At 41.5% G+C, this 17,805-nt stretch overlaps 1 protein-coding gene across 1 annotated transcript; it reads right to left on the reverse strand.

The window, feature by feature from the left end:
• Positions 1-6,678: 6,678 nt before the first annotated feature.
• On the reverse strand, positions 6,679-11,263 carry C6H11orf58 (chromosome 6 C11orf58 homolog). The gene is made up of 6 exons (XM_068194085.1): positions 11,106-11,263; positions 10,838-10,918; positions 9,556-9,616; positions 7,897-8,006; positions 7,845-7,847; positions 6,679-7,124 (listed from the first exon to the last, which is right to left on the reverse strand). The coding sequence occupies exons 1-6, from the start codon at positions 11,163-11,165 to the stop codon at positions 6,921-6,923; spliced, it is 519 nt and encodes a 172-aa protein (XP_068050186.1). The 5' UTR covers positions 11,166-11,263; the 3' UTR covers positions 6,679-6,920.
• Positions 11,264-17,805: the final 6,542 nt, after the last annotated feature.

The following is a 17,805-nucleotide window of genomic DNA, read 5'->3' on the forward strand; positions in this document are numbered from 1 at the left end:
CTTCCTATTGCCTCTGTCTTGTCTGCTCCCTTATCAGTGTCCAGCAAGTTGGAAATCCGGAGTCATTTGTGCTTTTATCACGTTTTGCTCTTCTTTGGTTCAAGTCCCATTGAAGTTCCCCAGTTTTGCACTTATTTTACTGGGATTTGAATCAGGCTCTCTCTACACCAATTCTACATTTTTATGATGATTAGTTGATTATGTGTTTTGTTTTTAGTAATATTTTCTAAGCAATTGATGAAATCTGTCTTTATTCTTGAATAGCAGGAGTGGGGTGTTGGCTGAAGGGAAGGTGTGGGCACTGGCAAAGCTGCAGCTCACTGGCAGCATTTGACTTTCCAGCAATTCCCTCAAAAGACACCCAAGTTGCTGGAGAGCACTGGAGATATTGAATTCTGAAAAAAAACCAATTAAAAGTGTTTCTGTGGCTTAGTGTTGACTGTACAAACTCGAGGGTGAATGTTTGAGGCTGTGAGTCCTTGGCTTTGGGATGTCAGTGGCAGAAATCGGCTGAGCTGCTTTAGGATGTGCTCATCCTGTTTTTGTGGAGCACAACAAAGCAATGAAGGGGAAGGAGCACAGGCAGTGCTGCTCTGCAGGATGGGACAGATGTTCATTCTCTTTCCTTTGATCACACACACAAAATCTGCTCAATCAAGCTTGTGTGGAAGAGAAGGATTTTGCCCTGAACAGTTACATCATTGACATTTTCAGCAAAACAAGTCTCGATGTAAAGATTTTGGTCATGTCCGTAGTTAATCCTGTATTTGGGAAAGAAATTATAAGGTAATTTTTCTTCCAAAACTTTTTGTTGAATATGTGAAATGCTGTTCTTAGTGACCATCTATTGTAAAGATGGGTGTAGTTTTTAAATAGTAATTACTAGTTTTCCTATGCATGAAGTGTTTGGTTTAGGTCAGTTTCCTTTTTCAGTTCTGTTTCTTTCAATCTACATGCTCTTTTCAGGGTGTTACAAGCTACTTTCTAATATTAAAACCAGAAAAAAAAATATGTTAACTTGCAGATCAATATAATTTTGGTCAGAAAGTGGACTTTTTTTCCCTTCTGCCTATTAAACAATGAAGTGTTTGGGACTAATTGAACTCACTCATTAGAAAATAGTGTCAGTTCTTTTGATTGTGCTTGTTTTTAATTAGTGTTTTGTAATGTTATACCAAGCAAAAATTTTACAGGCTGAATTCTTTTCCCATATACGGGTGTTTCCAATTTCTTCAGATGAAGTTACTAAACTTTTACTGCCCAGCTGCATTTATAAAACTACAGCCTGATAGTTGTACGTGGCACCTCATTCACCTTTTTGGACTTGCACAACGGCCCCCACCCCTTGTTTTTCACTGTTATTTTTAAGTTTGTGTGATTGCTGGGCTGCAAGGAATCCTGTTGATCTATAGCACTGTTTGTGCATCTGTATTATGCTATTTGTTTTAGAGGACTGGGCAGGTAAGCAGTACTTAGAGACATCCAGGCTGTTCTGGAGCACTTGGGAAGAAAAAAACCACACCACCAACAAAAAGCCTCCCACAAATAGAACCCACCAGAAGTAAATACAAAGGTTTTTCAGGAAACTACTGAGAGATTCTCTTCTTGGAAAGTACCTTAGGTGTGGAAGGAAAAGCTACTGAAAGATGCTACTAAACATGTGTGCTGCTATTTTAAAAAGCTCTTAAAGCCCATCAGGGTGGTTTTGAGTACCCCACAGCCTTTGGAGGGTGGGGTTGGTGTTTTGAGAAGGCAGAGCACTCCCAACCCATTCTGGTACTTCACACCATTATTTTCCCCCTGCACCATTTACTCCTCTGACTTCCAGATCTTCAAATATATGTGTATGTTTTTTATATCAGCATCTGTTCCCCACTAGGAAACAACATATTTCCCAGGTGTCTTAGCAATTAACTTCTGGATGTTCTATGAAGGAAAGACCAGATTTACCTGGTGTCAAAACTTAGAAGATGCAGAAGCCAGGATGTGATGTTACCCTTCTGATTTATGTCTGTCTGTGGGTATTTTAAAGTGTTTGCTTGTGCTGTGTGTGTGTCTGTGTGCCCGTGTACTGTGTGGTTATTGAAAGAACAAAGCCACACGCAAGAAAAACATGAAAAAATTGCTATATTTTCCACACCTGGTTAAGATTCCCATTGGTTATTTGGTTGTATTCAAAAGGCTAAGATTTTTATTGCTCTACTAGCAAAAGCAACCTTTCTTCATAGTGGAGCAGTACAAAGAGAAAGCACAAAAAATCCCCACATCACAGTGCCTGAAATTCTGTTTGAACAACTGTATTGATTGGGTCTGACCCCTTTACATTTTTTTCCCCATTATTTGAAAAGGTGCATCTAACTGCAGCTGAATTGAACCAACCGCGATGAACTTTCCATGAAAACTTCTTGAGATACTTCTTTAGTTCAAAGCTCTGGAATTTTAAAGAGCATTTTTAATACAAGTCTGTTGAGGTATCCTGTGCAACAACCACACTTGGAATGTTCAACTACAGGTAAATGTAGGAGGGAGGTAAGATTATAAAAGCTGCTGTGAAATTGCTGGGAGATGGTGGAATAACTTTAAGTCCTAATTATAAAGTAAATAAAACCAGAAAGTATTGAATATGTGTAAAAAGTAAGTGCATATAGAAAGTATATGCACATTTGAGCACTGTTGACTTGTTATTTACATGTCAGTGCTCCTGGTTGCCTTACAGAGAGTGGAAAACAGCCTCCAAAGAAAACAGAATTAGCATTTTTGGAGCAGCTGTTGGTGAAATTGTGTTACCAGGTGTCAACTTGAAGGACAATGATGTTTTATTGAATCCTCTTACCAGGAGTTGTAGCGTAAAGAAGCACTAAAAGAAGGAAGAGATTAAGAAATCAAAGGTGAGTAGTGAGATTGTAGAAAATCATGGCAGAGATGTATCTGCAAGCAAGCTGTAAGAGGCTGAAGGTGAGGGTGGAGAGCAGCCTGGTGGTGGGAAATGAGAGGTAGTAAAAAGATGCAAAGCGTTCAAATGCATCAACTTGGAAAGCAGCAAAATGCTTCAATGAAAGGACTTGGCATAAATTGTAGTGGAGAAGGTAAGAAGGAATAGCTGGGAAATGAGGATGTTTCATGTCCCAGAACAAAAAAATACCTTGTGAAAGAGTTAAACAAGGGAGTGCGATGTTGATGGTAGTAGTGGATGAAGGACAATTAATGGTGACTTCAGGGTAGTGTTTTGGTTGCAGGACAATTGTCTTTCCTATTGCCAGTTGGAATGCTTTGTTCCTAGACAGTATCTAAAGTTTTTTCAGTCTTGCCTTTAAATTTTTCTCCACTGGATCCTTGTATGGCCACCATAAATGGTACTGGATTTGGATAGATAATAGCACAAACTGTAAGTGTGAGCTCCTTCTGCACCTGCACATCAAAATTAACTCAACTTGGGTTAAATCACCAAGTATTGTGTTTCTTTAATGCTGTGCAAAAACTAAGGAAACTCACTTCCCATCACGATGCTGTACACTTCTTGCACTAAGATATTTTCCTCAGGAAAAGTGCAGAGGTGCAGGCTTAAAAGCAAACAAAACCAACTTTTGCTCTGTCCCTTCAGTGGAGGGTATCTTGACACATGTCCCTTCTCTTAATCCCCTGACAGCTTCCAAGAGACTGATGCAAAGAGCCGTGCCAGGCTTTGATTATGATATATTGCACTGCCACTTATTCTCTTTGTCTCCTACAGTTTACAGAGGCAGCTTCAGTGCATAATTTAATCCCTGTACTGGGGACTGTAGCAAATCCACAGAGATTTCTACCAACCGTCCTCTCTGGCATCAGAACAACATGTGCACATCGTCTTTGATGTGAATTCCCCAACCAGAGCCTTAGAGGGACCTATAGCTTTGAAGCTGGCCTATAAATTGTGCTTTCAGGAATCAAGTTGTCAGCCTCCTCTTCAGGAAGAAAGGGAGAGTAAACTGCAAAGCAGTTGCAAGAAACTACAGGGCAACTTACAGATCTGGTTTCCTTGGCCTCGGAGAATTCCTGTAGGATGTTGAGAATCCCTTTTTACCTGGCTTAGAAGCACCCTCTGTGGTGACTGCCAGACCTGTGGGCACTGGGGTTGTGGTGGAGCTCACCTGGAGGCGTTCCTGGTTCTAGGGCAAACGGAAGGGGAACAGGCACACCAGTGCATTTGACCTTGTTAAGGTGTTTTCAGTCTTCCAAAGCCAAGTGCTGAGAATGCACCTGTATTGCTCTTTGTGTAAGTGAATTTTCAGTGTGGTTTAGAAACAGATGAAAACTTACCAGATGTGATGGTTGTTCTGTGACAACCCTCTGTGGCCCAACTTCAGTCCTTCCCTCAGGTGTAGAACAGGCAGACTTTTGCCTTTCTATTGAGATGGAAATTAACCCGTCTTTGAGTTGAGGAATTTCAGTGGACATGTCTTGTTTTAATAGACAAATGCAGTTGCCCTTCTTATTAGTCAGTGTCTGCTTATGATGTGTTCTGCTGTCATCTCTGGGAGCTCCTTCCATACCAGCTTGAAAAAGCAAAGGGTTGGCTGGAGTCAAGCAAGACACAGACTTTGATTTTTCCTGTGTTCCTTGTCTCCAATGGGCTGAAACCATCCTGCTCTGATCCATGCCACTACTGCTGATACTGTTGTAGCAAGTTGCTAAAACTGACCCCTGAATTGAAAATTCACTGCACAAACTGAGCTAAATCAGCTTTCCATGGTACATAGGGAGAAGCTTATGCTGCTTCATAGACCAGTCTGCAAGTTCTTAGAATGTTTATAAATGTTAGGCAGAAACAGAGAAGACTGTGTAGAATAACTTCCTATTCTGAGCAGGTAAGTCTTAGGTCAGCATCAAAGATGTTACCCCAAATCTCATCAGATGTTTGTATTTGGTGTTCTACTTTTGGGGGAAGTTCTGATTTTTTTTTTTTTTTTCCTGCTCAGAGCTGTATCTAGAATAGTTTAATTTCAGTTTATTTTTTATCTTTGTGTGTTCTATTTATTTATAACTGAAACTGATGGCCTAATCAGGGAGGCAAGAGGCTGAGTGGAAGAGCCCCTCATTTTGTCTGTCAGTAGAGAGCTGTGCAGGGCTGGCCAGCTGGATGTGCTTTTCCTGGGTCTTTCCTGACCCCAGTGTAAATCTCTGCGTGGCTGCATGCTGCTGGGAGAGCTCAGAGCAGTGCTGCTGGGACAGAGAAGGCAGAGGTGAGTGGCAGCCACAGCTAAAGGATTTCCAACAGTGAAATGCTGGTTCGAGTTCAGCTTGAGTGTCTAACCAGGAAAACTTGGAATGGGTCTATTAGGAAAGCAATCAGCTGATCTCTTAGGGAGGCATCTTATTCTCTTTCCTAGAGATACAGCATCTTTCCTATGTCATGGTGAGGTTCTCTCTCTCCACAATGCACAAGCTACTTAAATTTTTTCCCTATATATTAGAAACTTGAAGTATAGGGAAAACAAAAAAATCTACACAAGTACAAATGACTGACCATTAGTGGCTGCTGGAACATTGTTCTTGAAATGGAATGTGTGGAAGAGCTTGTATTAAATGCAGACGTAGTAAAACACAGTAATCAAAATCTACACTCAGTTTCTATTTACAATATTACTTTTATTTTTTCCATACTTATTCCAAGTCCTCCCCCAATAGCTGATGCTGCAATGTTTACATTCAACTAGGCAATGATAGTACAAACTGCTGCTTTCCTTCAGCCGACTGGCTTGGAAATGTTGTCTGCACATCAGGAATTGTACACACAAACAGAGTTTCCAGGAGCACCCAGAGCATCCCCTGGAACTGTGGAGTCCCCTGCTGTGGAGGTACCACAGGTACAGGGCAATGTCCTGTTCTTCCAGCCAGGAGAGGCAGGTGATCTGTCTGACATACTAAGAGGAAAAAAAAAGTCTAAAAAGCTCTGATATTTTATTCATTACATGAATGCAATGACTTTGCAGAGGAATGGATGTGTTTAATTCTTGCTGGGAGGAGTTGCTGAACTCCTGGCTTTCTAGGCATATCAGCTTGACTTGAGCTAATTGACTCAGACCTCCAAGTGATGCATGTACAGGGAGAAAAGGAGGAAGGGCTTGCATACTTAACTCTTTATTCTGTATTTAAAAAAGCTAAAATGATTTGTATATCCTTTTCATTATCAAAGTATACTTTCTCTTTCAAAGTAAACTGGTTTCTCTGGGAGGTGTTATTTTTAATAACAGCTCAGTGCTCTAGCCAGGAACCAGTAATTCAAAAAATCACTCTTTTCTACTGAAAGGTAGAAACAACTACAGCTCCTCCCCCTTGTTAGAAAGCCAAAGAAGCAATTAGAGCCTTCTGTTGTATTACGCTTTTCTAAAACATATTCTCTATGCAACTGCTGTAGGACTTCAGATGGATACAGTGATCAATGCTGTCACAAAAGTGAGCAATTTCTCCTCAGCCCTGCCAACACTAGCATCTATAGACAAAATCATTGTTTAAAGCTCTAGTACATCACAGAATGCTGATATTGGTATTTTACAACTAATGCAACATCACGTAATTCACATGTAATCTTAACAGTCAAAAATTCAAGACTGGGGTACTAACTGAATAAACCACTAACATGAAGCTTCCTTAACTGGCATGGAATAAGGGAAGGGATAGTTCAGATAACATTGTAAAGACTGGGCAGGAACAAAACAAATTTATTTCTCCATCCAGGATTTTATACACTTTACAAAAACCAGTAATATCACTGTGCCCATAAAAATGTTATCAATGGCAACAGAAAGCAAATACTACTTTTTGTCATCTAACAGGGTCTTTTTAAAATCAAAATACAAATATCTGTGCTGTAGCAGTCCTCCACTTTGCACTGTAACAATAAGGCTTACTGTACTTTAAATACAAAGCTGTTACAACTGCAGTTATGAACCACTGGCTTTCACAAACATCATTTTATAGTTGCTTTTTGCTTCTTTTTTGTTTTCTGGAACCTCAGCTTCATCACGTTTTTCAGTAGTTTGTAGCTCCTCTGCAGACTCCTCTTGCTCCGAATCAGAGCCACTTTCAGAATCCTCTGAACTCTCATCAGAGGAGTGTCCAGCTGCCTCTTGCTCATCTTCCTGAAACTGTAAGTTCAGATTATGAGAGAGATAAAATATTATTTCCTGGCAAATCCACTGCAGCCTTTAAAATTTCCCAGTGAGATTGTTTCACTTAATGGCTCCTTTCATTTTGGTACTAAAATAGGCCATGTTACCAAACAGAAGCCTGTAAGACACAAATTATTAGACAGAAAGCAACTCCCTGAAGTGGTTAATCATGCCAGCTGTGACATGCATGGATTCATCAGCCACTGGTTTATTTAGTTACAACAGAAATCCTAAAGATACCATTCAGTGAGTCTGAAGTTCCAGATCATATTAGTTCAGTAATTCCAGTATTGACACTGGAATATGTGTCACAGAGTGTGACACGGTGGAACTAAAGGTTACTAACCATCAAGAACTCACATTTGTGACTGACCTCTGAAAGGACATTTAGCGAACTGCAGCATGAGAAATGCTGAAGTAATTCAATGGTACTGCCAACAACAATGCAGATGGTTATCCTGCCTACTTATGTATTCCTCAGCAACACCCTGATTTAATATATTTGTCACTTTGTGCCCTAATCAGTCTTGACTGCTCTGGAGCAGAAGTCTTCACTTCTCAGAACAACCAGAAGCATCAGTCATTTATGAGCACCTAAATGACCACCAGTGTACACAAACAGCAGCCAAGTGGCTGCAATAACTTTGTCCTTTAATGTAAACCATGGAAGTCTGCTTGGATTTTTAAACCCAGTACCACCTTGTCTTAGTGAAGTGAAAGCCAAATCATTCAGAAGTGAACTCAGTACCTCACTGAAGCCAAGCCCGCAGTGGCGCCGGTTCCGCCCCGACATGGTGCTGTCCATGCTCTGCTGGTACTGAGACTCCAACTCCTCATTCATTTTCTTGTCTTCTTCCCCTGCATTGTCCAGGGTACTTTGGTTATGGTTATTCAAATTAACAAAGACACCAAATTACAGGAAGTCACATTTTCAAAGGCAAGAAGTTTAAATGTAACCATTCTAAACCCGGATCCATTATTACTGCATACAAATCAGCAGACTTTAAAGCAACAGTACCAAGTGTGCAAGCAGGACGGCTTTGATACAAAGAGGGCAGGGAAGTTCCTGAGACCTGATGCATTCCAGAGTTGCACTATGCAGTGTTATGTTCTACAGAACAAGGTAAATGTAATCAGTGTGAGTTCTCTGTGTTTCCAGCCAATACTGCAACATGCCCCAGCAAGGAGAAACTTTGTGACCTTCACTACATAACACAGGATTACTGTGATTAAATCATCCCTCAGATATAGCATCATGCACTGGGACAATAGCACCACTCTTGTTTATGGAGCTGTATCTGAAACTGTTTCATGCATCCCAAATTACAAGGAACAGTTACTACAGCTCTGTGTTTTTCCATCCTTAGCAATTAGCAGAAAAATTAATTTTCATGAGCTACTTCTATAGCCCCTTTATTTACTAGAGTAAGTGGTCTAAAATAGTTAAGGATCCTATGTACTTGGAAAGGTAGGAATCTCTAATTTTCCCCAGGAGGCTGACAACACTAGCTTTTAATTTGTATCTCTGTGAAGCTGAAAGGTTGTATTGCAAATCCACATTTCTTCATTTGGAAATTAGACCTGTATGTTATTGTAAAAGGACAAGAACTGTATGTTGGACAAAGAAGTGTTAAAACCCTCAGCTTTTTAACTTTTTGCTATTAACAACTGAGTACTGATTCTGTATGACTTTAAGGAGAAGCATCACTTCCTTTCTAGAAATTCAGGTATGAAGGAGTGATTCTCAGTCTCTGTAAGCTAACAGTTAGCAGCACCTCAAACCAATCCTCAGGCTTATTTTGGGCCATAGATAATTTTTCAACACATGAAAAATGATCAGTGGAGCGCATCAGGAAAAACTTCCTTGACTGTGAGGGAAAGTTTTCTGGAACGCTGACAGCTGCTATTCCACAAGGCTTTATCAAGGCTTCTCTCAAGAAGTGCAGTCCAACCCAGCTTGGTGTCATGTATTTTGACTTCCCAAGAAAGCATGATAAGGAGGTACCATGGTTTTACAAGACATACAATTACTGCTGATTGCCTTGATCTTGAAGATGACCTTGCAGACCTTTTTAGCTTCTACCTCATTGCTTTAGGGCAGAGATCTTTCTATTCAATAGGTAACCAGCTCAGGGAGAAATCAAACCCTGTTCTTTTCTATGTACATAGTTTAGATATCCTGGCATATACTCAACTTTAAAAGGCAAGTGAGTGCAGTCAGAGAAACCATTTGTCAGTAATCTAACAGAAATAAGGAACTTCTATAACTCTACAGCCTGACCCATCTTCAGCTGCAGCCATGAATCCTGAAATCCCTCCTTGCCATATCTACCAAGCTCAGAGCACTGGAATGTTCCTAAATAAGGGTTAGATTTCCAACTTTGTATCAGCTGTTGGATAAACTGACCTGTCCTGAAGTGAGAGGTGGATCTGTGGTCTCCGATAACAAGGCGGCCAGTATGTTCTTTCTAAAAGAAAAGGCAGTTTGTTTTGGAACTTTAGGGTGCACTGACAGCTCTGCCAACATCATGGACATCCTGAATGGAAAAGGTTTGCTGTCAAACCCTGCCACCCAACTGTAGGACTGGAACCTTTCCTAGCTAACAGCTGCTGCCTCTAGGTGAGCTTGTTTCATCTTTCCTTTGCTGAATTTTCTGAAAAAGAAACCCCAGCAACTACACATTCTGTGCTCTTCCCAGGCCCCACAGATGGTTCTATTTCACTGTTTCTTGCCACTGATACAAAAATTATACTACACAATACTAGACAGATGTGTATTCAGGTCCTGATCATTTACCCTTTCTCTGATACTCTGCAACAGTTCAGGTCATTTATCTTACGATGATCCCACTTTCAGACTGGTCACGGTATCAGGTAAGACCTTCACAGTAATGATTAATTTACTGGCTCAGTAGTTGCTCCTTAGCAAATGTGTCCCAATAGGCAAGAACTGGCATTACACAGCAAGCACATTAAGTACCCAAGCAGACATTCAGATTAGTGGTAGTGGGATGCTTTAATGGGGCACTGTATCCCTATCGACTACAAAGTCCTAACTTTCACCTCTTTAATACAGTTAGCTATTTTAGCTTACAAAATTACTGTATTCAAGCAAAATAAGTTGCTACAGATAATGTTTTTTCTGAAAGTAAGAAAAAGTGCAGTACTAAACCAACACTTTATACATGAAAAAAATCATTACATTTAACCAGTTTTGCAGCATTTTTGGCAGCAGGCGTAACAGAAATTTAGTTTTAGAGTGTCTTCTCTTTAAAAATATTCCTTAAGTTTACTGCTTTAGTCTATCAGCTACCACTCTTTTAAAAGTTTTTCCAGCGACAGAGAAATTTACATACTTAGTACGAAGGTTTGTTAATTTGCAACAAGGCCTGTCTCTCGGAAGCGTCCACAAGAATTTTACGAGCTGGTCTGAAAGCAGTTAAGGCGTGGGGTGGGGATGAAGCTGTGGCGCCGGACTCGACAACTTCCGAGCGCCGTTTTGTGTAACACGGCTGCTGAGACAACAGCGGTGAAACCCAAATGCTCCTGAAGGAGAGCCCCAAAGCCCGGCAGCCCTGGGCTGTTGACGCTTCGCTCAGATCGCCCCGCAGAACCCTGATCCCCGCGGAGCGCACCCCGGTCCCTGTGCCCGCCCCGCGTGGGGGCGATGGGCGGCGGGGCGGCCTCACCTTCGCGGCGCCCATCAGCCGCAGGAACTTCTGCTTCCGCTCCTCGTTGCCGAGGTCCGCCGCCTCCCAGCTGCTGGAGCCCTGCGGGAGCACACGCTCACTGCGCCCGCCCGCCCCGAGCGGCCCCTCCGCGCCCCGCCGCAGCCCGCCCGGGCGGCCGCGGCCTGCCCGCGTCCCGCCGGGGGCTCCGCCGCCGAACCGCGGCCCTGCCGCCGCCCCCCGCGCCGCCAACCCCCTCCCGCCGCGCCGCCGCCCCGCGCCCGGTTACATCGGGGGAGGCCGCTCGCTTGAGGCCGTGGTGGCTCTGGGACTCCTTGGCGGAGCTCATGGCCGCGGCTGGCTGACCGGGCCGCGCTGCCGCTTTCCTGCCGGAGCCGCTCCCTCGGGTTGGGCGCGGGGCGCGCCGGGACCGGTAGTTCTGGGCGGGCGGCAGCGGCGCGGGCGGGCGGCAGCGGCGCGGGCGGGCGGGCGGGGACTGCGTGTCCCAGAGGCCTCCGCGGCCGTGACGGCCGGGCCGGGCCCGGCCCCGCCTCGGGGCGGGCGGCGGCGCTTCCCGGCGCTTTCCGCATCTGTCGCCGCTCGGGAGCGGGGGTGGTGGAGCGGGGGACTCGGCTCCCTTCAGTGCCCGCCGGTCCCGGTTCGTGTGCCCCGCGTGGAGCCCTGTGTGCAGAGCTGCCGGTGTTCCCATTAACCCCTCAGTGCCTCTGGCTGTTTGCCGCCGCTGTGGTTCCATCGCCCCCACACGTGTACGAAACACGAAGTGGTGCACTGGCCCCACGTGTATCGTATCTCAGGCGGGTGCCAAGAAGGTGATGCCAGACTCTTCACAGATGTGCAGGACGAGGAGCAATGGCCATAAACAAGAAATTCCCCTTCAACATGAGCAGAAATTTCCTTACACTGAGGCTGGCAGAGCACTGGAACAGAGGGACCCTTCACCTCTGGAGACATTTAAAACAAATAATTGGTCCGTCCCCCCACCCCGGTAAAGAGCTAAAATTAGTATCTTAATTAGATCTTTTTTTGAGCGGATTAGGTCTATTCCAACCCGAACTATGATTATGAGATTGTATATCGTATGAAATACGATATGATCAGTAGAATATAATTGTTCTCAACGGCTGTTTATATGGAATGGCACTAGGATATTGATATTTATTGATGTTTTATGTTTGCATTACTGCTCTGCTTAGGTGTGCAAAACCAATCATAAAGGCACAGTTGGTACATTTGCTTTCTACAGCTTCTGTAGTTCTTGTTTAAAAATGATAAAAGAGCAGAAACAATAATTAATCTGAGAGAATCGTATATTTGCATCTTTAACATTATTTCATGTGTTTAAATGTACGTACTCATATAGAGACTGTAGTAATGGATTAATTTAAATTTTAGTATTTAAAAATTATTTCTGGCAAGAGGAGTAAAACTACAAAGAAACCCTTGAAAATGACATTACTTTGTAAATTAAAAACTCGATTTTTAGTAGTATCTAGCAGCCTTTTTAGTCTATTTAACAATAAGAATTATGGTAATCCAGTGAAACTCTATCTTTCTATTTTTTAAAAAGTTTAGTTGTTATTAGTGTTTCTGTACTATTATGCTTAAAGACCTGTATCTCAATAAAAGAAAAAAAAGTGTGAAATTTTAATTTCATGGCTATATTTCCCTTGTGGGACAAACAGAGAACATTTGTCTTTGGGAAAAAAGGTGTAAAAAATAAGACTGCTCAAATCAGTTATTATAATGGTGTCTTAGTTGTGGCTTATTGTTAAGTTCAAGTCTTTTTTGGGACAACTGAAATGAACTAATGTTTATGTGTCCAGCTAATGGTTTGTTAATTTTGGGTTTTTTTTACATTATGAATAATTATGATATTTTAGTGAGATGCTTTAAAATTTTTTTCTCCCTTAGTTTATTGCTCCCTTGTTAAAAATGCTCTGTTTTTGCAGGGAAGAGGTACATTGCCAAACAAAGATATCCTAAACATTAAATGGCAGCCACCTACCTATGGGATCACTTAAAAATGAAGTCATCTGAATGCTAACAAAAATGTGGATTCTAGTAGTAGAATAATTATGTAAAGGTTTTGCTTATCTTCCTGCAGATATGTCTGAGGATGTGTGACTCATGAGCTTTATATAATTCCAGTAACACTAATAAGTGATAAGAAAGGAGTTCTGAAAATCCTGTCATGCTGGGATTCAGTGTTGTATTTGCTGTATTCTTTTGAGCAACAGAGAAATGTCATTATCCTCAGAACAAGGGACACTGAGTTTCTAAGAAGAAACATGTCTTCTCCAGTCTCTGAGGCTGTTCTGGAATACAAACAAAACAATAGGTAAGGATTCTGGGTAATATTTGTGAGAATTTTCCACTGTTTTGACATAGTCTCTCTGAAGACACTGTTCTGAAGTTAACATTCAATTCACAGGAGCTGAGGTTTTGTCATGAAGCACAAACTGGCTGTGATGCAGAAACAGAACCACAAGCAAATGTGTAGAGGGAGGAACAATGAGATTTCTTGTTGGACATTAACAGAGGCAATAAGGTAAAGTGAGATGAGCTGAAACTACAAGTAAGGTAACGGAATTTTTTGCTGTCATGTACAATTGTCCCCTTAGACTTTTCAATGTATTGCTGCTGCTATGGTGAGCTGCAGTCTGTGGATGGGAACCGTCCATGTGGGTGCAGGGTAGGTACACACCAGCTCTGTTACAGGACATGCCAGAAGAATCACTTGAATGAGGAGCTTCCAAGTTTTGAAGCTCAGCAGTCTGCATTATGAAAACTCTTCATGAAACCTCTTCTCAAGAGCTGTAGAATGTTTAATTGTTACTAATGAACTTCTGATATTCAAAGTAGCTATCACCATGAGTCAGGGAATGCTGCCAGTACCCGTCTGTGAGAAAGCTTAACAAGGAAACGAATGCCCTTTTTTTTAGCTTGGAAAAATCCAAATGTGTACACGTACACCTGCTTTAAGTGCACAGTTTATATTACATTTTTTTTAGACAAAAAGCTTTATTTTATATCAAATAGAAACATGACATTACCCTACCTTTTCATCTCTTTCAACCTATTCAAGCTGAAAATGCTTCCTGTTTTCTGAGCAGCTTTTCTTACTGCAATATATGGAGGGCGCCACAGGGAAGAGGGGAAAATACTCTGTATATGACTGAAAATGAGAAAACTCTTTTACTGAAATCTGACTTGCCCAGAAAACTTATTCAATGCATTTTAGTAGCTCTATGTCTGTCAAAAGTTCAATTCCAGCCTCTTGTTTTCTTTTAAGGAATTGGGAAGAAGGAGACACAAGCTGAGAGCAAACAAAGATGTCAACAGAAGGATTGCTGACAAGGGAGCATAAGTTGAGCGAAGGCAGTTGTAGCTGTTAACATTTTAAAAGCCCTTTCGAGAACTAACAAAATAAAGGATAGAGAGGTCCTCATCCTGAAATGGCTTTTATATTTCTGAACCTGTTGTAAAAGCTTCTTTAGAACACTTCCCATCTAAAACCAAAGTAGCTTCTATCATAAACAAGACAGACAGCACATCAATACAAAGGCTGTCTTCACTCACTTTTATTTCTGGACTAGCAGAAAAGGCCATTACTCAATACCACAGAAAAAAGTATTGTTGCCCCAGTTTAACAAAGAAAGAAAACAAAGAATGGAAAGATAATGTCCTTGAATCTAGGCCTGTGCAGGATTCTAGTAGCCCTGCATGTATTAGGCTTCTACAATTTTTTTTTTTAATTCCCATTTTTTTTAACACCATAAAAGGTATGTTAAGAAGCTTTGTTTTGGTATAGTCCTAGTGCAGAGTTCCCAGGTAGTTTTTATATCAGTGTAGCCAGGCAAGGCCAGCAATGTATCTCCTACTTGGAGTTGATGTGAACCAGCTACCCCAAAATAAGGAAATAGAGTGGCTTGCTTTCTTAAGATTTTACATTATATTAAACTGACCAGGCCTCTTCACTTACCACTGTAAAGGGTACAGTGCTAGAATACCGTACCTGAGTAAAAATCAATTTTATTGCAATGAAGATACAGCTTTATATATCTTCCTTCTTTCCTTCTTTTTCTTTAGTTCTTGCTAGCACATAAAAGCCCCAGTAAAGACAGGACATTTCACAGAAAGTATCTGCCAAGTTCAATTATTCTACTGTGAGTCTGAATGAGGAGAAGGTCTTCAGTATTATCAAAAAGAATTGTGTTTGTTTAGAGTGGAAACTCTGTAGATCCTTCCTTGGGTGTATCTTCTGTTTCCTTTGGTATACTGTTTCATCCATCTATAGTAAATCAGAATACTTTAAGGAAAATATAATCTTAGCATTTTTATCTGTTTGTCTTGATGAATTTATCTTAGGAGTAATTTGAAGATGGTGTGAACAAACCACTGCTTAACATACTCTAGTGAGTAACACTCTGCTGGAAAAGGTTGAAAAAAATTAACGTTGTTCTTTTTTGAGTCTCACAGCACTGTGTATGCCAAAGTCTTTGAAGTCTGCTGAAAATAGTCTGTAAACATAATTTGTCTCTTCATATAACTGTTCCTATTCCTAACAGCTTTGAATCTTTTATTGGACGGACAAAGAGAAATCAGAAAGAAATGTAAGTGGTATGGAAAAATTGTGACTCTGTGTGTTCTCCTTCCTAACTCTGTGTGATTGTAGTAGTTTCTTCTCCTTAGGGACTTCAGTAACATTTGTGGAAATGGTCAGTGGAAAGGAGTAAGAAATAGCACCAGGTATCTTTATCCTGCTGGTTTCACTTGATCCTTAGAGAATTATTTTAAAGGTGTGAAAAAAACAGGTGTGCTAAAGCCCTGATGTATCTGCACAGCTCCCAAATCAGAGTCCTTTTTGAAAAGAAATGTTTCTCCTCAACTTTCATCATCAGTAGAGCACACAGACTTTTCATATGTACCCAGTGGCCAAATAACCTTTGAAGACTGCAGAAGACAATTTTTCCTGTCAATATCTGCGCCTCCCTGATAGAGCTATATCACAATACTGTCCGCTGCCACTGCATCAGAAATATTTTTCATGCTGCAGAAACAGTTTCATTAATTTGTGTCCTGACACTATCTGTTTAAAATGTGTATCACTCATTACCCCTGTTATTTAGCCAGTTTGGATGTGTTATGTGACTTGTGTTCCTTAACACACAGGCCAGATGTCTCCTTGCCAATGCTGATTTTTGCTCCTCTTAGCTACTGGAAGATCTCTACTCTACAAAGGACATAAAAATACATATTTGCTTTATCCCTCTACTGGGCTCATGGGTTATTAATTGTGTTTCAGTCACGGCCTATTGGCTTTGAGTGACTGCAAGAAGCACAAAAATAAAAGAGCATTACTCTCTTTTACCTGTTTAATACCAATATCTTATTTCTTACATCAAGCCTTTAAAATTAATGTAGTGATCTTTTCGAGATCTACACTCTATTAATAAACTATAAACTCTATGGCAGCATTGCCAAGAGCCTACTGTATACTCTGCCTGTACTAAAGTAGACTTTACCATTTTTTATATTCTTAATAATAAATGCCAGTAAGTTGCAGGTGCAATACTGTAGTAATTTATGTACATTTTGACTTTGAGCATGGAAATTTGCAGCCCAAGCATCAGGATATTTTTATTAATCTGAAATAATAAATTTTAAATACATTAACCTAGGCATGAAAGAGTATGTCTACTTAATATGGTGGTATTTATGATAGGCCCAAGACTGTCATGGAACTGTGGGCAGGGCAAAACCCTTTACATGAGGATAATGGTTGTGACGTATGGGCACAGTGTGCCAGGAAGAAAAATATGCTGTTCTACTGACTTTATGCCACCTTCCCTGTTTTGCTGGGGGCATAACAGGAGCCTGTTTCTATGTTAAGTAATGCATTATTTCTAAAGCATTTAGGATCCAAAGTGGGAAGGCGTAGTATAAATGCCACATCTAATGCTGTTAATTTACTGGAAATAAGTTCTGCACAAAAGACTGAAGACTTTGTTTGAAGGAAAAGACAAGAAAAGCAAATGTAAGGCTGGCTGCTGGCCCTGAATAGTTTAGTGATTGCCTGGAGTGTGATACTCTGAAATGTTCCTGTATGTTGTTAAAACTGGGATGTGTATCGTACAAAATCCTAGCACATATTTCACAGAAATATGTAGATGTGAAAGCACCACCTGGGGGCCATCCAATCCTACCTCTTGCTCGGTGCAGGTCCAATTAGAGCAGGTTACACAGGGCCATGTCCAGTCAAGCTGGACTCTGTCCAAGGATTCTGATGCCACAGTGTTTTCTGGCAACAGTGTTTGACCACCCTCAAGGTAATTTTTTTTTCCTTATATTGAATTGGAATAGTTCAGCTTGTGTCCATTACCTCTTGTCATGTCCCTGTGCACCTCTGCAAGGAGCCTTTTTCCATCTTCCCTACACCCTCTTGTTAGGCTGTTGCAGGCAGCAATAAGCTCTCACCTTCAGCTGCTCTTCCCCAGGCTGTGCAAGCCCAGCTCTCTCAGCTCCTTGTCTATCTTGCATATCACACTGCAGCCTCCCAATTGTCTTGCTTCACTGTTTCAGTATCTGTCTTGTCCTGGGAAGACCAGAGCTGGACCATTGCTCCTGATACAGTCTCTCAAATGCCAGGAAGAGGGAAATTACCAGGTCCCTCAACCTGCCGGCAGTGCTTCTCTTAAAACAGCCTGGGATGCTGTTGGCTGCCTTTGCTGCCAGGGCACACTGCTGGCTCATGCTCAGTTTGTCCACAGGGACAAACTCCAGTTTTTTCGCCTGCAAATAGGCTTTCTAGCCAGTTGGCCCCCAGCCTGTACTGTTGCACGGGGTTATTCCATCTCAGAGGCAGGACTTTGCATCTTAGTGTATTGAATTGTAATTGTAGAATTCAATGTATTGAGTTATAATTTTGTGCTTGTAAGAATTAATAGCTCTGAGTTTGTCATTTGGGA

This window comes from Anomalospiza imberbis, chromosome 6 (assembly GCF_031753505.1).
Source record: "Anomalospiza imberbis isolate Cuckoo-Finch-1a 21T00152 chromosome 6, ASM3175350v1, whole genome shotgun sequence".
In the NCBI taxonomy this organism is placed as follows: domain Eukaryota; kingdom Metazoa; phylum Chordata; class Aves; order Passeriformes; family Viduidae; genus Anomalospiza; species Anomalospiza imberbis.

What these genes read in the sequence shown, in the direction of transcription:
- C6H11orf58 (XM_068194085.1), bottom strand. Translation starts at nt 11,165, where the DNA reads ATGAGCTCCGCCAAGGAGTCCCAGAGCCACCACGGCCTCAAGCGAGCG. An exon ending in AGCGAGCGGCCTCCCCCGAT is followed by an intron (nt 10,919 to 11,105) that starts GTAACCGGGCGC and finishes GTGCTCCCGCAG; the next exon opens with GGCTCCAGCAGCTGGGAGGC. An exon ending in GGCTGATGGGCGCCGCGAAG is followed by an intron (nt 9,617 to 10,837) that starts GTGAGGCCGCCC and finishes CTTTTCTTTTAG; the next exon opens with AAAGAACATACTGGCCGCCT.